Source organism: Camelus dromedarius, chromosome 1 (genome assembly GCF_036321535.1).
Source record: "Camelus dromedarius isolate mCamDro1 chromosome 1, mCamDro1.pat, whole genome shotgun sequence".
In the NCBI taxonomy this organism is placed as follows: Eukaryota; Metazoa; Chordata; class Mammalia; order Artiodactyla; family Camelidae; genus Camelus; species Camelus dromedarius.
In genome coordinates, this window is record NC_087436.1 from 112620670 (window position 1) to 112642226 (window position 21557).

Below are 21557 nucleotides of genomic sequence, written 5' to 3' on the forward strand. Positions count from 1 at the left end.
TCTCTGTATCTGTGATACATTCAGCTTTAAAAAAGAAAAAGGAAGTCGAATGCATTTTTGTAGACCTTTAAAAATTAAAATAGATTTAAAAATGGTGAGCCTAGTATATTAACCACATATGCCTAAATATTGGGTAATTTCCCATATTCCCAAAGAGATTAGAAAAAAAAAGAATTTGGAGCAACTTGAATATATAAAGTTCTGGGTTGTAGATAAAATAATCATATATCAGCATTGTGATATATACACACCACACTTTATACACAACAGTATTTTAACATAGCTACATTTTCCTCACCTTCACATCCCGTGAGTCGGTTTCATTCACACACGTCACATTCAACATCTGTGTCTGCGAATCTACTACAGTCACTTTTCTTGTCATCGAACAGTTTTTCAGAGCCTAGGACCTATAGTTGCATTTAGGTTATTTGAAATCAAGTCCTTTTGGGGTATCTTTTATTTTTGATGTGCTTTTAATACATGCAGAAAATTTGCAAGATTGGTATAAGGAACCCTTGTTCACAGCTTTTATCCACGTTCACCAGATGTCAACATTTGGGTCCATGTGCTTAATTTATCTCTGTATCTGCCATCTTTCTCTTCATACCACCATATATGTGCAAATTTAGTATTGTGTACTGTGCATTTTGCTCTTTTCTCAGTCATTTGGAGGTAAGTTGCAGACATTATTCCCTTTTACCCTTAAATATTTCAGTGGATTTCCTAACTTTACATAACATTTGGATGATCAAAATTAGGGCATATAACGTTGACCCAATACCACTAACAAATCCACAGTTTATATTCAAATTTTGCCGATTTTTCCAAAAAATGCTCTTTTAAACTGCTTTTTCTTTTTCCAGTCTGAGATCCAGTTTAGAGTACACGGTCTTTAGCTGTAATGTCTCTTTAGTTCCTTTGATCTGGAACAGTCTCAGTTTTTTTTTGAAGATTGCGGGCCATTTATTTTAAAGCATGACCTTCAATTTTGCTTTGTCCAATGTTCCCTCATGATTAGATTTGTTATGCGTATTTGTCAGGGTGTCACAAAAATGATACAGTGTCCTTCTCGGTACATTGTGTCAGAGGCCCATGATCTCTGTCCCAGTATTGGAAAGAGATAGAACACTTACATCCATATGTAATGCTGTAAAATAAAATATTTATTCCAGGCCACTCACCAAGATAACCACTGACTATTACTTTTAAACATGCTTTTTCAAAGGTTATTTACAACTGTATTCAACACTGTTCAGTACCTGACATTGTGAGGTCACACATACTCAATCTGTGTTAAATTTCTTTCCCTCATTTTTAGCTGACTGCAACAGGAGACCTTCAAACGTTGAAAAGTTAATGCTTGTAGAGCCCATTCTGAGCTAAATGTGTTTTCCCCAAATAATACTCTTAGATCATACCCTGAAATATAGAGACTTCGGGACTTGGGTGTAAGATGATTCCCATTTTTATGACAAATAATTTTGGGGGAAACCACCTTGCCTAATATTCTGTTTTATAAAATTTCAGCTCCCACCTTTGGATAAGCAAATTGCTAATATGAGTGATGTTCTTCAAACAAATTTGTCCGGCTTGATCCAAGAGGTATGTTTTTTGGGGAAAAAAAAATACAGTAGCTCATTTTAGATTATTTTAAAGAGTAGAACAGTACATAAGAAAACAGGTAACAGCAGAAAAGCAGTGATGCTCTGGAGGAGGGTGGCCAAGAACGGTGATCGGTGTTATCCTCCGGGTAATTCTATTCATTCCAATTCAGGAATTTTTTTTTATCGTGTATCTATTTTATGCCAAGCACAATGCTAGGACCGTAAGAGACAAAAAGAAAAACATGATCTCACCTTCCTGGGGCTCAGAATTTGGTGGGCTTGGTGTTGGACCCCATGCTGATTCTGACACAGACGCTCTCCCACTCGGCCTGTGAGTCAGCCGCGTTTTGTTTCTTTCCGCTTCTGCACGTGTGCACATGCTGGGCGCTCTGCCCGCGCTCTCGTCCTTCCCCCTCCCCTTTGCCTCCCTTCTTGGGCTACTAAGGCCGAGCTCCTTTAAGTTTTATACATCACTTTCTTAGTGAGACTTTTCCTGGGCTTCTTGACCAGGTCAAACCCTTTTTAATACATCCTTACAGCATTGCAAATATTTTTTGTTAATTTCCTCATAATTGTGATTATTGCTTTCATGTCTCGATTATCCCCCTGGACTGTAAACCCTAAAAAAGGCAGGGACCACATTGTTCGAGAATACCTTGATTTCCGCAATAGCCTAAAAGGAAGAGAATAGAATTTTACTCTTGGCTCTGCCTTTTAGCATAGTCATAAAAAAGTTATAAAATATCTCTTCAACACTCATCTTCATATACTAACAAAGTGAGTGTCCCCGGAAACAAGTCATTCAAAACTCTTAGCCTTTGCCTTCTGATGTCACCTCCTTTGTTAAATGAAGGAATGGAGCCGGGAGATGTGTGAGTCCCCTTACAGCCACGAAGCCTCTCATGATGGGTGAACCCCACAAGTCCAAACACCGATAGAGACAGAGGGACCAGGTGTACTGAAGCCAGCACAAGCTCTGGTGCGCTCAGCGGCTTAGTCCCTGTGAGGAAACGAGTCGGGGACGTGCTTTTAATGACATCAGCACTGCTGGGCTGAGGTGGAAGTGTTCTGGCACCATAAATCTCATAACGGCTATAGCAGATTGCACTGCTATGAAAGAATATAGACTAGGTGGTTTATAAACAACAGAAGTTTCTCACATTTGTGGTGGCTGGACGTCAAGGTCAGCCTGCCAGCATGGTCAGTTCTGATGAGGACGCCTTCCAGGTTGCCGATGGCCATTGCGTCATTGTAACCCCGCATGGTAGAGAGAGCTCTGAGGTCCAGCCCTTTTAAAAGGGCACTGACTGATCCCATTCGTGAGGGTGAGGGCTGCACTCTCACAACGTAACACCCTCCCAAAGGCCTCCTGACAACGTCTCACTGGGGATTAGGATTTCAACACATGCTTTTGGGGGGGGACAGACATTCAGTTCATGTAATTGCCACGGTTCCCCTAGAGGATGCCTAAATACACCAGCAGGAAGGTAGGAGACACAAACTAAACCCCTTCCAGAGGAAAGGCTGGCTATTGAATTGAGTTGCTTGGAAATAGTGACATTTTCCTGTCGTGGATTTAGATGCAAAGTGAGAAAGCTTGGCGTGGCTGTTTTGGTTTTCATTTTAGCTCCCTGCAATGTGTATCCTTTGTCAGTTGTGTTTTAGGACATGACTGTTTTCTATGAGACCTGATCTCCAATTTTACTGTGTAATTGCACTGGAGAATAAGATTCTATTTTCAGAAATTCACTTTATATCTGCACATGGTGCATTGTGCAGATCAGGGTCTTTTTAGCCTCAGCACAGTTGGGGCTGGATGATTCTTTGTTGTGGGGACTATCCTGTGCACTGCTGGGTTTTTATTAGCTCCTCTGGCTCATGTCCACACAAGGCCAACAGCACCCCCACAACTGTGATAACCAGAATGTCTCCAGACGTTGCCAGATACTCCTTGGGGAACCAAATGGCTCCCGATTGAGAAACACTAGTATAGATACATGTAAACTTGTAACATGAGTTGAACATTAAAAATGGGAACCTTTTAACATGATCTTCAGCGGATACAATTTAAAGGAAGTCCTCTCTAAAGGGTAATGAACATATGATCGTTTCAGCCTTAGGGGGCATGTTCCATTTTAATTTTGCTCCTCTACTCCATATGAGGTTGAAAATGAATAATAGCGAACCGCTCACTCTGTATTTCACTTTATTTTGAACTATTTTTTAGGGCTATACATCTTTTAATGATATACCTGAGACAGTGGAAAGTAAAACCACGAACGTCATATCAGGTAAGAGTCCCAGTCGGCAGTAATTTTGCATCTCTCCTTGTTAGAAATTGGCTGCTAGTACAAACAAACGTATTGTTGAAAATTGTATCATTCTTTTTCCCTCTTAAAAAAATATTCTTTCACTAAAACCTTAAACACTCAACGCATATTTCAGTTGTGTTACCTTCACACCGTGATGGAGATTTTCAAAAATAGTAATATTATTGAGCATCCATCACATCCGCCTGCGGGCTGGAAGCTGTCTGGTTGAGGGCCACGCCTTTGTCAGGTGCTGTCAGAGCCCACAACAGCCAAAGTCCACAGTTTGGAAGGTCACATTCTGATTGTTTTCGCTGGAAATTTATTTTATTTTCTAAAAGAACTTAAAATTCATTTTTTTAAAGTTTGTTTTTAAATTTAAAAATTTTTAAAATTTTTCAGGGGGCTAATTAGGGTTTATTTATTTATTCTAATGGTGGTACCAGAGATTGAACCCAGGACTTTGTGCGTGCTAAGCATGCACTCTACCACTGAGCTATACCTTCCCCCTTGAAAAATTCATTTGTTTTTAGAGGAATACTCCGTAGAGGGATTTATTTTGTCTTTTTATGAATGTGTTCCTCTGATGCTGATATAATGCTGTTTTAGACTCTTAAGGATGCTCACAATTTTGGAGAGACAGAACTGATGCTGAGAGAATGCCACTGGTCTCAAATGACCGCATCATGTCGAATTCAGGTTTTGGTATCTGGAGTGGATATGGAGAAAGAATGCAGTATACACAGTTCTCTGAGCAGGGGTGGGACTCCATCAAGGTTGTTTGCTAAGAAGGGAAATCTCTGAAGCTATGTAAGATTATCTTCTCTTTTTGTAAAACTTATCATCTTCTCAGTGCTTCCTTTTTATCTGTTGACCAAGTGGTTTTATTTCATTTATTATTATTTTTTTAATTGAAGTATAGTCAGTTACAATGTATCAGTTTCTGGTGTTCAGCACAATGTCCTGACCAAGTGGTTTTAAAATACCGTCTAGAGGTATTTGATAGTTTTTTTCCTAGTAGAGTTCTTTCAACCCATTAAGACTTTAGAAAGGGGGTTTTATCCTGAGACATAGTATTTTGGATGTTTTGTGGGTTCCCTTCTGTTCTAGATTCTGCTTTAAAATGTTAAGATTCTCAAGACAGAGTTCACGCTTTCCTAAGCTAGCATCTGAGGGCTTGCACACCCACGCTGCACACCCAGTAGCCACCTGCTGACTAATCTCTGTGTTTACTTTTTTTGTTTCCCCTTTCTGGACCTCTTCTGCCAGTACTCATGGCCCTCCCTTGTAAGTCTGGCCAAGCGAGGCGTGCGGTTTGTGTGAGCGAGGCCCGGTGCACGCCATGTCATTACCCAAACACAAGCCAGAGTTTTCCCAAGTCTGAGCGAGTGCCAGCCATTCCATCAAGCCGAGTATCATGCCCTTCCAAAACAAATAACCCTTAGCTCCCATGTCTTGAGCATTGGGTCCTACCCTGCATGCGTACTTTGAGTGCCTACTGTGTGCCAGGCGCCGCTAGGCTCTGGGGATGGCAGGTGAATAAGGCCTGACCCCTTCCTGCCTGTCAGCTGGGTGTGTTTACAGATGCTTGTTATCACCCTCCGGGAACAGGGCGAGGTGTGTGCAAGGAATCCAAGGTGGGTAGAGGGTCACGGAAGGTTTCCTGGAGGAAGCAACATCCAGATGGAGGCCTGAAGAAGGTATTAGCTGAGAGAGGGCACCAGCCATGTGTAGTCACCAAGGCTGTGGTGTGTGGGAGGCAGCACAGCCTGAGGAGCAGAAGGGGCCCGACTCTGAGTTCAGGCAACTGTGCGCAGGAGACGGGGGCGGTCTCCATGCTACATCTCCCGGACTCCCAGAGATCCCAGGGGTAAAAGAGAGACCTGCAGGGTCACCTTGTCCAGGATCCTGGGGTCTTTTGGTGCACAAGCCATCTGGAGGAGACGCTGAGCTCTCCTATTAGGAGCTCTCGAGATTGTATATTGATGTGAACCACCGGCTTTGAAAAACAGTTCCCCCCTACCCCCATGTTATGTAATTTCATTTTGGCTCATGCTACCACCGCCCCGAAGTTCACCAGGAGCCCTGGGACTGCATTGTGAGGACTGCCAGTCTTACTTCTGCTGCTGCAAAGAGGTTTATCTGCCTTTGAGGGTCGGTGGACTTTGCACTGATTAGCATGTTTTTGGTATGTCCATGTCAAGAATCACGGTGGATAAAGCCAACTTCAGATCTTAGGCGGGTGTTGGACCAGGTGACAGCCCTACCCCCCCCCCCAGGGCTTTGACCCCAAGACTTGTCAGGATGGATGAACGCTTTCCAGGAAACTGGAACTTTATTTCCTCTCTGAAAGATTAAGATGACTATTAATAGAAACTGTTCAACCACTGGGAATCCTATTGATTCTTGCATATAAGACAGAGATGTACTTTAATAAGTCTCAATTTGTATGAGTCAAATATAATTTTAACAAAAATGTCACCTGGGTCACTTCTTCCAAAAACTAGTCCTAGAGAATTACTTTGTTCTTGAGTGGCATTTCAGAGATGGAGGAATTATTATAATGTTAAATTATTTTCCCCAAGTCATTTAACAGAACCTTTAGTCAGAGAAACCCGAGTTTTCATCCCATTTCTAGTGCTTTCTGAAAAAGAGACAGATGGGCGAATGATTTAACCCCCAGGGGCCTCAACATCACTGTCAGTGAAATGGGAATAAAGAAATGAGTTAACATTTATAAAAGTGCCTGGCCCATGGTAGGCACAAAATACATTTTAAATCGCCTGACCTTTTTTTTTTTTTTTTTTTAGTGAAATAAGTAGAAGAAAACTCTGGCTTGATTTCAGCACCATATCATTACAGTCAGCTCTCATGGCTTGCTGTTTTGTTAAGTAATTGCTTTCCTATGGGCTTAGCTACATTCCTGCTTGTCATAGACCCTTTTCATATTTTTGACACGTACATAATGCGGGAAAGGCCAGAAGTGGTTCGAGCTTTCCAGTTGAGTTCCAGGGCAAAAGTTCTGTGTCCTCTAGGTTGGAAAACGCATCACTGAGGTATCTCTGTTTTCAGATATCAAGAGGACTTTGAATTCCATTGGCTCAGAGATCACTAATATAAGCAAAAAGATTCCTGTTCAGGATAAGCTGTCAAATTTCATTCACTACATTAATAACACTGAAGATTACATCCACCGCTATTTACCCACTTTGGAAGAATATGATTCGTACAGGTGAGTGAGTGCCTCCTGTGAGCTGGTAAACTAGCAGAGTGACACCTACCATAGGGCAGGATGAAAATTTAACATCATAACCAAGACAATCTTATGAGAGCCAACTACAAAGAGGCCATAACCTGATGGGTTGACCCTAGTTTATGTTCATTAAGAAGTTGAAGTGTTCACTTCGGTAGCACAGATACTAAAGTTGAAACTATGTAAAGAAGACTCAGGGCGTGGGTGTAGCTCAGTGGTAGAGCACATGCTCAGTATACATGAGGTTCTGGGTTCAATCTCCAGTACCTCCATTAACAAAAATTTCTTAAAAATAAAGACTAGCATGTTTGCTGTGAAAGGATGTCATGGGAATTCATGAAGCAGTCCATTTATTAAAAATTGCAGACTTGAAGTTCTTGAGCCAAATAGTCGATAACATGCAATTTTGATGTTGTCAGTGGACTCTGGAATCTTGGTTATAATTATCTAAGGCAGGTAAAAGGATTTTGAAGCTTAAAAGTAATTAAAAAGGGCATTTGGATAATATTTTTCTCTTCTTTGGTTTATAAAATAAATACATAGGTGTCGGTTCTCACAGAAAGAGCATCCTTGAAACCAGTACCGTGACTGAAGCTGCTGTCGTTCCCAGCTCTTCGCCCTTTAGGAGAATGCCAGGGTGGGGCTTGGCCCCGGGAGATGGTGGTGGGCATCTCAGACAGGAGCGTGGGGGAGGGAGGGGCTTGGAGACTCGGTGTTCCCAGGATCGCATGAGATGTGGGACGCACGCTCCTCTCTGAAAGGCTCAGCCCTATGACTGGCCACCGGAACTGTGCCTTCTGCCCCAACCCACAGAGATTCTGGAGACTTCCATTCCTGTTCAGGTTATTTATTAGGCAAGGATATGAGATAAATAATAAAATAATAGCAATAATTGCAAGCCTTTAGGGGACAGTCACAACGTGCCTATCACATGCTGTACACATGGCATCCCCTTTAATACAAAATCCCTTTGCTTGTGTTCTATTTATAACCCTGTTTCATAGGTGAGGACACTGAGGCTCAGGGAGGTGAGGCGACTTTCTTAGGGCTGGCGACAGCACGGCAAAAGTGGGTTTTCAGCCTCCGCCTGACTCTGCTTTTAATTATTGCTCTGTAATCAACAAGCCATTTTCTGACCCTGCAGCTTGGCCCCCCCAGCAGGTGTCAGGACAAACATAAGACACACCCTTTACAATCTCATTGGAAGTCATAGCTGGAAAAATGGTGCAGTGATCTGTCTATATATCAGCTCCCCTTCCTTTCATCTTCCCCCATCCTGAGACTGTAAGCTCATTAAAAAAAAATTTAATGAAGCAGATGAGGTATACATTAACTGGAAAAGATTTCTGAAGCCAGGTCCAGGGCTTATTTCATTTTGTGTCCTCAGTATCTGGAACAAAAAGTCACAGAATTGGTACAGGTGGCTATAATGATAATTGACGAGTTTGCACTTAATTGAATGAAAAGCTGTAGTGGCTGCTTTTGTCCAAGAAGTAAATGCTTTGTTTTTTAGTGTTTTAAGGGTTAGGAAGCATTTCTACCCTTAAATGCTCCTCAGTTGCTGGGAAAGGTTGATGTACGTTCCAGGAATGCCAGTAAGACCTAATTGAGGCTCCATTATCCTAAAATGTCTCACTGGACCATTACAAAATTGAGACTTGCAGGCATTTGATTTAGGATGCTCCTAAAATTCTAAAATATTCAATGCCCTCATCACGTAGAGTTGCTGGCTCAGTAAAGAACACAATTCACTCCCCGCCCCAAATATTCCTGCAGCCACAAAACATGTCAGAGGAAGACCAGTGGAAGGAGCCTCATGTTTCTTTACCTCATCATATCTGTTCACATCTCATCATCATCATAATAAACACTGCAGGAACCCTGAAGGAACTTAACCCTGCAAAGGAAAGACGGAATAATCCCGTGTCCGTTGAGAGCTCTTTGAAACCAAGATAAACATCATCTTGGTTGGGTTTGAGGGCTAGGGGTGGAGAGGGGTCTTTTCACAACACTCTCACCCTCTGAGGAATGAACAGAAGGATCTGACACTGGATCGCCAGCTGTTCCAGCTCAAGTCCGAGAGCTCTTGTGTTGCGATGACATCACTCTTGTGTTTGCTAACACTGTGCTTGTTCCACCAGGTGGCTGGGTTGCTTGGTTGTCTGCTGTTTGCTGACCCTCATAGTGATTTTTTTTTGCCTGGGCTTACTGTGTGGCACGTTGGGCTATGACCGGAAAGCTACCCCAACCAGACGAGGCTGTGTCTCGAACACCGGAGGCATCTTCCTCATGGTGTGAGTGTTGGCTCTTCCTTGCCGTGGGTGGGGTGGGGGTCGGTTTGAAACACAAGGAGGAGAGCAGGTGAGTCTGGTGTTACAGCGACCCGGTGGCCTCTGGGCCAAGCAATCTGGGTTCCAGTGAAGTAGGTCGCCTGGTGTGATTGTGCTTTCATTGGTTTGGGGAATTCCATGAAACGTACGTAAAGGAAGACTCTCAGTTGGCTGCACCCTGATAGACAAGCTTAAAAACAATACTTCTAGACGGTAGACTCCTCTTTAAAGCAGCTGTCATGGAAATTGTTTCCAAGTTTCTTTTCCTGATTCTTACTGGTTTTTTCCCCATATTCATCCATCTATCCATCCACCCCTCCCTCCCTCTCTTCATTCATTCATTCATTCCTTCACCAGATACTTGCTGATGACTGACTTGGTATCATACACCGTTCTATATGATCAGCCAGCTTGTTCACTTTGAAACACTAGAAACTTGATTTAGAACAGAGGTGGCCAACCTGGCACCCTTGGAATTCAGACAAGTAGCCTAAATTAGTGATGAGATCAGATGCGAGGTACCAGGGAATGGTGAGCCTGCCGTGGACTGAAGCCACTGCCCCCATTTCAATCACATTCATGTCTAAGTTCATATTTTTGAAAGGGGAAAAAAAAAAACTTTACTAGAGTGTAACAAGGTATAGGGGACATTCATGAGGTGGGACTGGAGATGGAGCCAGGAATGGAAGGCAGTAACCAGGGACAAAAGCTTTGAATGGTCCCCAGAGAGGAAGCTGTGTGAATTCCACCTCCATGAGCTCGTGGAGAATCCATGGGGGGGGGGGGAACGGGGGTGAGGAGGCCCCAGGGATGGGAAAGATCTGGAACAAGTCCTTCAGACAATAGAGAATCACAGCCGTGGCCCTTTATTATGTCAACAGGGACATGCCTTGACTTGCTTTTTTAACCTTTGGGTCGCTCTGATGTTCAGACTTCTTAAGAGCAATGGTTCTAAGGCCTTTTCCTTAAACCTTTAAGCTCCACTGTAGTGCAAGCCTTTATTAACATGAACACAGGCACACGAGTTTTAAAAATAACCTTCAAGCTAATGACATGGGAGTCTGCCAGAATTGGACAGAATTGGACAGAGTTCCACACATGGAAACGCCTGTTTGCTTACATGCCTAAACTTAAGAAATTAAACTAGCAAGGAAGAGTATATTTGCCCGGACTTTTTGTTTAAATGTACACGGCTACAGACAGAAAATTAATTTCATGTTCAGAATTTAATAATCCCGGCACTTGGCTATTTTGTCAGTGTTTTGATGGCAAATTTATTTATTACAACTTTTTAATTGTTTGAAGGGAGGGAGTAAATACTCCATCTTTTTCAAGGGATAAAACCAAAAGATGTGATATTTAGCTTCGAAGAATAAAGAAACAGGAGAGTCACGAGTGGATTGATGGCGGCTGAGAGCAGCGGCAGTTTGGACGTGATGCTCATTTGTGCAGGTTAAGGACTCTCTGAAGGGCTAAAGTCACGTGGACCCCTATGACTTCGGGGCCACAGGATTTAGCTCAGCAGTAAGAAAAAGGCTGGTGACTATAAGTTGCCATCAGATGCGTTCCAGGTGGTCTGCAGATCCGGAGGGTGGCCGTGGTCTCTGGCCTGTAAAGCTCACTACTCCGCATGGCGTGCTCTGCTGTCCTTGGCAAAACTCTCCACCCCTTGCCACATCTGGCAAACAACTGGATGGACTCATCAGACTAACCAGAAGAATGCAGTTCCTTCTTTATAATGCTCTACTTGCTTGTAGACACAAGAAAGCGTATATTTAGTTCAGCTTCAACCAAAACACCACCGGCTCTTTAAAAATAGGGACACTGTTCAATCAAGAGCGTGGACTTCATAAAAATCCTTGCCTCCCGAGAGGACGCTAGTGAAAGACCTGGAAGGAGGGCAGGCAGAGAGTCCTGGCTCTGTCTGCCCCTCCATCTCCTGAGGGTCCAGGGAGCATTTTAGGGGCTGAATGGATGATGGGGTGAACGTACATCTGCAGGGGATATGGACAGTTTCCCCATAGATAAGGAGACCCAATTAAGGCAGCCAGAAAACAAATCTCTTGTACTGAAGCCCACTGTAAAACTTCCAGTTGTAGCTTGAAAACAATGCCTGGATTACCCAGACCTTTGAAGAAAAACTAATACCAGATATTGCCATGGGCGTTTTACATACAGTGGAACTACAGGTGGCAGTTTCAACTGTTCTGTTAGAGCAGGCAGATGGATAGATGTGAGCAGAGAAAGGGAGACACAGGCCAAATGGCAGGAAACCATACATCTTGTGAGCAACCAGGGTCCTTGGGCAGACAGAGGAAAACAGGAACCTCTGGACTGGTAAGAAATCACACATTTTGGGGTGACGAGTGTTCTGGAGGCAGACAAAAGTGGGGAAAAGCAAGAATCTCTGGTGTCCCAATGTAACCTTTTGCTCACTATGCCCTCATTATAATAAGATTAGCCTTGCAGGTTAAAAGTACCCATCACGCACTGACGCCATGACACACTTCCGAGCCAGACTAAACAAGGACAAAAACCTCTCCTCCCCTTGGGAAAGTGGAGCTGGGATGGAGATCAGGGAATACAACTCCAAACCCTTCCCTCCCCAGTGATATTCTGCCCATTCATTTTTATACCCCGTGTAACCAGCTTGACAAAGAAACTCAGCACAGCTACTCACCTGAGTCTGCCCACTCTCCCCTTGAGAATGTGCTGTGTAGCCCTTAATAAGTCCTCACTTTACTTTCTTGACCTCCGTGTCTCATCTCTGAATTCTTTCTGCAAGGAGACAAGAACTTAATCGCCGGCAACAGTTACAGATACTTGGAAAGCAATTTGTTAGGTTCTAGCAAGGGCCATAAAGAGACCATAATCCTCTTGGTCAAGCCCTTCCCATTTAGAGAATTTATTTTGAGGAAGTAGACTGAACTGTGGGAAGAGCATCCTGCGCAGCTGAGTGTTTTTGCCTTGTTAGTTATAACAGCTAATTCCAGGTGACTGTCAGCTCCCAAGGAATGGGAAATCACGTAGCCACGGAAAGGATAAGTAGGTTAGCTCTCCTGGATGGCTGACGAAAGTGTCTTAAGATGTGCCACAAGGACCCACAAAATCATGCACGTGTCATTAGAACCGTGTGATCGGGAGTGGGCAAACTTTTTCTATCAAGGTCCCAATAATCAGTATTTTAGGTTCTGCCGGCCACATACAGTCTTTGCTGCATATTATCATTCTTGTTCTTATTTTTTCTTCTCCTTCTTGTTCTCCACCTCCTCCTCCTTTACGACACTTTAAACACACACCCACCATTCTTACCTCACCAACCTCACAAAGACAGGCCCTGGGCAGTTGCATGCATGTTCCTGACCTGGATGCATGCATGTTCCTGACCTGTATACATGCATGTTTAGAAAACAAAAACTGGAAATGTCAGCAGCATACTCTTTAGAGTAGTGGTGTTGCTTTGGAGTGTTCTATAGTAGGTTATTGATTATTTGTATAATTCTAACACACACACACACAACACTGATGTGCTCAGTTAGAACCTGGGGGTCTGTTATCGCCCTCTGTCGACTGAAAAAGAATGTACAACCTTAAAGTTGAGAATTATGTTTTATTCAACGGACTTGAGGATTAAGCCCAGAAGACAGCCTCTCAGGTCGCTCTGAGGAGCTTCTCTGAAGAGGAAAGGGAGGAGCCCAGATAAATAGGAGTTTTTGCAACAAAAGCTAGGTAGTCGGAACATCAAAATATTACTGTTAATTAAAGAAAACCAGACAACTCAAGTTAATGAATTTCGCTCCTTTCCATGTATGGGAAAATGCAAGAATCTGGGCTTACTGAAATCATTCCTTTGACGAACACCTTAATTAACTCTCTAGGGCCAGTGTCCTGCTGCTCTCCATCCTGAGTCCCCCAGGGCGCACAGACAGGCAGCAGCGGCTGATGGTTTGATGGCCCTGACACCCTTTGTTTACTGATATGGCAGGTGGTGTTTTTCATCCACATCTCACCTGAGGTCCCCTCCTTTACCTTCCCCCTAACTCAATAGTCCTGTCCGTCAGAGAAGGTCCAGACTGACCGAGGGCCCCTCCAGCAAACAGACATTGCTGTTTATTTCAGACCAGCCACTTACATGTAATTCTGCTGTAAGTGTTTGCCCTGGGAAGAGTTGTGGTGAGAAAAACACTGTATTATTAAAAACATCAGCCCTCACCCTCCTGAGGGTCCTTCTGATGTGCGCCAGTGATGGTACAGGATTGGCTACTTTGCCTAGACTAATTTAAGGGTTTGCTCTGTCTGTGTTTCCGTCTGGGCACCTGAGCATGGCTAGAGAAAAGTCACACAACAGGGCACATTAGGATCCCTACGAAATTATGATACCCCACCTCAAAGGGACCCTCCATAGCCCTGGAAATTCCTTCTTTCCTCCCTCTCTCCCTCCCTTCCTTTATTTCTTTCTTCTGGTCTTCCCACTCTGGTACATCCATCCTTCTTATTTCCTCTCTCTCAGCAGACAGCTTTACCATTTTCTTCACAGAGAAAATAGAAGCCATCACAAGCTTTCCACCACCACCCCTCCGAACGTGACTGCGCTCACAGACACGCGAAGCCAGAGGCAGAGGGGTCTCTCTGCCCGGCCCCTCCTCCTGCCCTGGCCCGCTGTGTTCTCTGTCCTTCCCTGCTCACCGTCCGAGGATGGGTCACAGCCTCCCTTCTCTCTCCTGCATCCTCATTATCTTCTCTCCTGGGTTTTCTTCTCAACACTTAAACATGTTCTGTTCTCTGCCTTTGAAAAGGAAAACAGAAAACCCCTACCAACACTGCTCCTTCCCTCCCGCTCCCCTCTCTGCACAGACGTCGGGAAGTGAAGGTCGAGTCTGCTGCCTGTTTCTGCATCTCCTTCTTCCTCCTCAGCCAGCTCCCCTGTGACTGCCCCGCCTGTCACTTGCAGGGCAGCCGTGATCTCTCCGTCTCCAGTACAGTGGGCTGCTTTTGGTTCTTCTGGAGCGCGTCCTCAGAGCAGTGATTGGAATAACTAGCTGCTGCTTCTGCAAACACTCCTCAGTCTCCCTGTCAGTGACTTCACACCCTAATGCTTTCCTTCCTACCTCTCTGACCCTCCACCTTGGTCTTGTTTGCAGACTACCCCTGTTCTTCAAATGGTGAGGCTCCCCCGGTGCAGCCCTAGGCTGCTTCTCCCTCCAACCCCAGCCCCAGGGGTCAGTGATCGTGTCTAAACTGCTGATGCCCTAAAGGAGGCCTGTAACCCAGGCATCTGCTCCAGACACCTGGCGGCCGCCTCCATGGCATCTCCACTGAGGTGTCTCCCGGGCAACGTGACCAAAAGGCCACCCTCTCTCCCCTCCCTGTCCCTGCCGCTGACAAGCCCTGGTGCCCCCCTTGGCCCCTTCCCTTCCTTCACCCCCAGTGCACACGTCTTCACCACATCCCGCTGCGCCGGCCTCCCGTGGCACACTGCTTTCACTGCCGACTTCTCTCCACCACCAGCACCCGGGTCCGACCACCACCTGCGGCCAGAAACAGCCCCCTCGGTGGCACCTTGGTCCACGTGGGCACCTGTCCATCTATCCTTCATGCTCTGCCAAGAGAGAAATGGGGGGAGGGGTGTTCTTCTTGAGCGTTCCCTCCCTGGACCCTTTACAGACTCCGAGGAGTACGTTTCCCACATCACAGCCTCCTCACTCACCAGGAAGCCACAGTTCTCTCATGTGACCCCAGAGCCCGTGCCTGACACCATGGTGCTGGGCTGCAAGCAGGCCAGGGGCTAAGTCATCAGGGGCCCCTAAACACGTGCTTAGGACTGACGGGGACAGTGCTTACCCCTTCCTGTCGGCGCTCGTGGGGAGGCTGACCCGCCTAACCCGCAGGAGGCTGAAGCATACAGTGACTGGGTAGAGTTAGTAAGGACTGGTAGGAAATGTTGAGTAATTCCTGGTAAAATTATTAACTTTATTTCTATTTTTTTTTCCCCAGCGGGGTTGGATTCAGTTTCTTATTCTGTTGGCTACTGATGACCATTGTGGTTCTTACTTTTGTGGTTGGTGGAAATGTGGAAAAACTCGTCTGTGAATCTTACCAAAACAAAAAGTTATTCCAGGTACATATGGTTTGGGGACCCCTTATGGAAGGGGCTTGGGTCAAAACTTTTATTTCCCCATATCTTGTGAGTTTCTTCAAGAGCAAAACGATGAGCAGTTGGTTTGTATTCAATACAGTGAGATTCCTTCTGTTTGTCAGAGCAGAAAAATACAGCAATGCGGCCGACCGTAGAACAACAGGCAGTTGAGGGGGTGGGGGGCTGACCCTCCACGTATGCAAAATCTGCGTACAGTTTATGCTGGTTTGAGGACCCTTAATTTTAAGTGAAAGAGACTGATAAATGACACACCTTGTGGCTGAGGGCTGTCCCTGGTGGAAATCTGATGAGGTAGTTAGGAATTGAATTTGAACTTCACTTTCTCCCTCTGAAACCAGCTGCTTCAGACTCAGTGGCACCAGGTCCAAGTTTAGCTTCGTTAACTAATGATGTTTTGATCTACATGTCTGCCTTCTAACTTTGGCTTTCCAAGGTTTTTCTCCAGATTCAGGTTTTTAAAAAATCTGTTTTCTTGTTTTATTGGCTATATTGTGTTGACCTCGAATCTGTTACTAGAATCAGGTGAATGGCTACTAAAATAAACCAGCTGTTGGGGTGGTAGTTTAACTGCTCAGCCGGCTGAGGAAAATGAAATCAGGAACATGAGTTTGTCAAGTCGTCTCCATTTGGCCTCTTGATTGAAAAATAATACATCAAACCAGACTTCACCATCTTTTGTGCTACGTTAAATCGTTGAAAAGGAATTCTCTAAAAGTAGGGGATATTTGGGAACCATTTACAGTCCTCAAGCATATGTACAGTCATGTACTAACTACCCCGTCTTACATGTGCATCCTGTGAGGTCAGAGAATGTGCCAATTTCATTCATTTTTGTCTACAGGGAAGTAGTGAAGAGCTGGGCCAGCTGCTTCATGGATTCTATTAGCTGTTCTCAGTCGAACAGTCTGTTTTGCTCCCATTTCTAATATGTTCATTTTACCAAAATAGAGGTCCCCCCCCCGAAGGGTACTGTTTTTTTTTGTTTTTTGGGTTTTTTTGAGGGGAGGTGGTAGCTAGGTTCATTTATTTATTATTTCTTTTTTAATGGGGGCTACTGGGGATTGAGCCCAGGACATCATGCGTGCCAAGCACGTGCTCTACTGCGGGGCTCTACCCTCTCCCCAAAAGTAATCTCAGTGATTCCTACTGATGCCACCCAGAAGTCAACCCATTTATTCCAATTACACTCCTGTTTTTTAGTTGTAAGTTGAAAATCAATGAGGAAAATCATGATACGAACATCCCCCCAACACTGTCTCTATCACAGAATATTCATTTTATTATCTGTATGTATGTGAGTAGAAAACTGTCTTTCCAAAAAAAGCTTTAAAATTTGTTCTAGGTTTTGGACACACCGTATTTGCTGAATGAGAATTGGAAATACTACCTCTCTGGCATGATGTTTGACAAACCAGACGTTAATCTCACTTTTGAACAAGTTTACAGGTACAAATAATTGCATGATGCATTTGTGTGTTGTTGTTGTTATGGAGAATGTTGTTTTTCTACAGTGAGAATTTTGCTTTCAAAGTGTCTTTAATTTTAATGATCAGACTTTGCAGTTCCAGAATTAAGCTGCTCTCTAGTCTTGGCTGTATGACCAAAAAGATAACCCTCCCCCTGAACGCCTTCTAGGCTTTAGGACGGTGATGCCCCGAGTCGCTTTGTCTTGATCCCTGGGGAAGGTGACCCCAAAATGCATTCATGGGACACTGTGAAAACTCTTATTTAAGAATCACCCTGCCCCACGTAAATGCCATATAACAAGAATTCATCGAATGGGTCTGTTGACGGAAGTAATCAATAAACAATCTCTAGCAGGGATAGAAAAGAATTTTATCTGAGCCAAACGAAGAACAATAGCCTGGGAGGCAGCCTCTCAGTTTACTCTGAGGAACTGCTCTGGAGAAGCATGGTTTTCAACACAGTTTTGTATTTTGTCAGAACAAACATCAAACAAGTCAAGGATACACTCATTAAATGTTTCCAAACAAGCATCAATTAAACCATCCCTAGGCAGAGAAGATGAGGCCAGGCTGGGCCTGGCCTGCCAGCTCTTTGTGATTCTGGCCCTTGTGGAACTTTCTGGTCTCACCTCCGATGGTTAGTATGTCAAACACTCTGTTCCAACACCAACCCACGTGGGGCTCCCTGGAGAGGAGTGTCGTTCCTCCCAGGGGTGGGGGAGGGTTGCCTCTCCCAGGCACCCCTTGGGGCTAGAGGGCTTTGGCTGCTGGACAAGGAGGAGGTGCCCCAGGAAGTGGCCGTCCTGGTGGCAAGGTTGCACATCAGATGAGGCCACCCTGCTTAGCTCAGTCGAGGAGGCACTTGTCACATTATGAAGCACAGAGAGGTGAGGCCAAGTTAGGTTTGTGGCCAAAGTGGACTGACCCTTTGGAATTTTATCACCCCGTCAAACTGGGTCTCCTTCCTGCCTTTAATCCAACCTTATGTTTGGTGAGTGAAGCCCACCCTAGAAATATGCAGGGGCTTGATAGGATCTTTTCATAAATCTTTTAATAAAGATAGTTTATTTTTATTTATTTTTTTTAATTTTTGTGGGGGAGGTTTATTTATTTATTTATTTTGAAGGAGGTACTGGGGATTGAACCCAGGACCTTGGGCATGCTAGGCATGTGCTCAACCACTGAGCTGTACCCCCCTCCCCCCTTAATAAAGGTAGTTTATTTGTAACACACCTTTGTAACATGCTTCTTTCTGGCCTATGCTTTTTTTTCTTTTAATTAGAGTTTATTTCTTCCCAAATTTGTAAACTCCATTATCACTCACAGCACTGGAAGAGCTCAAAGGAGACAGACAGAAGGATGCAGTGTTTACCAGTCCTGTTGTATCTGTCCCCAACATGGGGCATTTAGTAAAATGGGGAGCGAAGGCAGGAATGGTGGGCGCCATGGGGGTTCGTGCGGCCACTGGTGATGGCCCACTGTGTCCACCCCCAGACGTCACGCCTGTGTACACAGGTTAAACAAGGATGAACAGTTAGCCTTTCTCTCCATCCTGAGCAGTGGACCGAGGTGGCCACAACTGCCTTTCTGGATCTTGATTTCTCTGTTTATTCCTTCAGTGATTGCACGGAAAACAAAGGCATTTATGCCACACTTAGGCTGGAGAACATCTACAATATCAGTAAACATCTCAATTTCCAAGAGGTGAGTAACCAGGGCTGATCAGGATGCTGACCTATTTCTCTGCTACATTCAGTTGTCTTTTGTTTAAATTGGGGTGAAGTTCACGTAGGATAAAATTAATTATTTTAAAGTGACATTTAGTACATTTGCAAGGTTGTGCAACCTTCACGACTGTCTTAATTCCAAAACAATTTCATCACCCGCCCCCAACCAGTTGACTTTCTTTAGCATGCGTTTCTCTAGTAGATCATATGAGCTCCTCCCTGCGCACGCCTCATGGGGAAAGATTTTTGTCTTGCTGAGCGTTGATGTTCCTCGAGGAATAAACCCCGCTTGCTTCCCAGGGATGTTGACTCTCCAAGACCAGCCACCCTTTTCGGTCATGTCCCTGAAGAGAGAACGAGGCACCAAGAACTGTGGCCCACACAGTCACCACTGCTGGCTGTGGCCCCAGGATGCCAGCGTGGGCGCTGGTGAGCTCTGCTGGCCTTTGCCAAGAGACACCGTGAGGACAGAATGGAGCGACCTCTCCTCCTCCTTTGCCCAAGCTCACACCCAAGGCTTGAGTCCTAAGACTCCAAGGAGAGGCCAGTCTAGAGCACACTGGCTGGGAAAAGGGGCAAAGGGGTTTCAGCTGCCCAGGCCTAAGGCACTATTAGCCTAGGCTGTCCCTACTCCCCCATGCCTGGGGGCCTTCTGGGAAAGAATCTAAGGAACCTTCTTTCTTCTGGGCTTCCACATGGAAGCAGATACCAAGGGAAATCAAGGGAAGAGGTTGCTCCCCAAATCTCACGGCTTACCCACTGAGGCATCACAGAAGGCTTCCAAGAGGTACCGTGAAGCCATGACGGCCTGACAGTTTTCAGATGTGAAGAGGCTTATTTGAAAGCTGCGTACAGATTTTGTATTGATTATCTTCCTTAAATATCCCTTGCACGTCTACATAAATAAAATATAATTTTGCAACCAAGCCCTCAATCGATGCCCTCTACTCATTGGCTCATCATGCTATGTGCCATTTTCTTGGTGCACCATGACGATGTGTGACACCTCCCTGCTGCCCCATCTACCCGCAGGCCCAAGTCATCAACCACGGTCCCGCGATCCCAAGTCTCCCTACCACGCAAGTCCAGTGCATGCTGCCTCTTTCCGCCCCTTTCAGCATCTCTATTTGTCAAGACTCACTCAGAAGCCACCCCCTCTGTTGGCCTCCCTAGCCCCCTGCCTTGAAAGGCTCTGTCTCTGGTGTCCCCATGTGGTTCATGTGCCTCTATTACAACACTGCCTCTTCCCTTCGAGGTCTTTGAGGGTGGAGGTGCAATATTACTCTGTTCTGCAGCCCACCTCCTGGCCTCGCACAGTGCTTGGCCTGGGTATAAGGAAGAAGGCAGGGAGGTGGGGGAGGAGTCGGGGGAGGGGCGGTACCAGGAAGAAATGCCGGTCAAGTGTGCGTGTGTTTGTTTTTGGCCTGTGTGGATTTTATTGCTCTTTTAAAGCATTGGGTATGTGACGTTCTTGGAGAAGAGCGGACTGATTCCTAACTTTTCTTTTTATTCTGCAGCGTATGGGAAGCATAAACAGTAGTTTTGAAAATACAGTCATCAGAATTGAGAACGTAGTTCTGCTGGATGAGGCGGGAAGAAAAAACCTTATGGATTTCAGCTCTTCGGGAGTAGACAGAATAGACTACAACAACTTCATGAATGCGGTATGACCCATGAGTTCATGCTTGATTTTGGGGGGATAAGTAGGGCATCGCATATATATGGTTTTCGCTTGTTTGTTCTTAGTTTTTTTTTTTTAATTGAGATGAGATTCACATAACAAAATTAACTCTTTGACCAAGTGAGCAATTCACTAGCATTTAGTATAATCACAGTGTTGCAAAACTAACCGCCTTATCTGGTTCCAGAGTGCCTTCATCACGCCAAGAGAAAGCCCCAATCTCATTCAGTAGTTGCTCCCATCCCCCACTCCCAGCCCCTGGCAACCATCGCTCTGTCTTCTGTTTCTGTGAATTTACCTATTCTAGATATTTCATATGAATGGAATCATACAGTATGTGACCTTTTGTATCTGATGATCTTCACTGGTCCCTTCTGTGTAAGTTTTTTGAGATACATGTCCATCATACCGTGCATCATCACTTTATTCCTCTTTGTGGTTGAGTAACAATAATATCAGTTTTATGTGTATAAATTAGAATGCAGATGTTGCCCATGTGAGAGTGTCTAGCCTTACTTTACGGTTATGGACCTGTGTTCTCTGTTGCTTCTGACACGTTATGGTTTAAAAATCCCACATCCATAACATCGCTTTTCGCACCTCTTTTGCAGACCAGTAAACATCCCACAAAAGTGAATCTTTTATCCTTTGCTGCTGATCTAGATATAAAAGCCAATCATTTGGTGAGTTCAAACAGTCTGGTTAAATGCTGTAATTGTTGTAGATGTCAAATGTCTGTACCATTCTTAGAGAAGCTGCGGAAGGGGTTCCTTAGACCACAAGTAACTCCTCTCCGTGCATGGTAAAATCTCCCACCAGCAGCCACTGCCGCCTGGCCCGAAGTCTGCGAGCGCGTGAATGTTTCCTGGGCGGCTTCAGGATGCATGCAGCTGTTCACAGCCTCTGCTCCTGGTGCTGCTGCCCTCGCTGCTTTAGCCTCGAGTCTGCTTTCACCCCTGTCAACCCCTCATTGCCTGTGCACACATGTTTGTTGCAGTACAGGGGGTAACTGAGGACATGGGAGGGA

General features: G+C 44.9%; 1 protein-coding gene across 4 annotated transcripts in view; it reads left to right on the forward strand.

The window, feature by feature from the left end:
* The window catches only part of PROM1 (prominin 1), a 101204-nt gene that overhangs the window by 68368 nt on the left and 11279 nt on the right, over nt 1–21557 (forward strand). For all 4 annotated transcript variants that reach the window (XM_031437020.2, XM_031436992.2, XM_064487895.1 and 1 more), the window contains exons 9-17: nt 1531–1605; nt 3835–3898; nt 6989–7148; nt 9311–9463; nt 15494–15617; nt 16999–17102; nt 18742–18826; nt 20367–20513; nt 21142–21213. In XM_031437020.2, coding sequence (XP_031292880.2) covers nt 1531–1605; nt 3835–3898; nt 6989–7148; nt 9311–9463; nt 15494–15617; nt 16999–17102; nt 18742–18826; nt 20367–20513; nt 21142–21213 — 984 coding nt within the window. The remainder of the gene's footprint in view (nt 1–1530; nt 1606–3834; nt 3899–6988; nt 7149–9310; nt 9464–15493; nt 15618–16998; nt 17103–18741; nt 18827–20366; nt 20514–21141; nt 21214–21557) is intronic.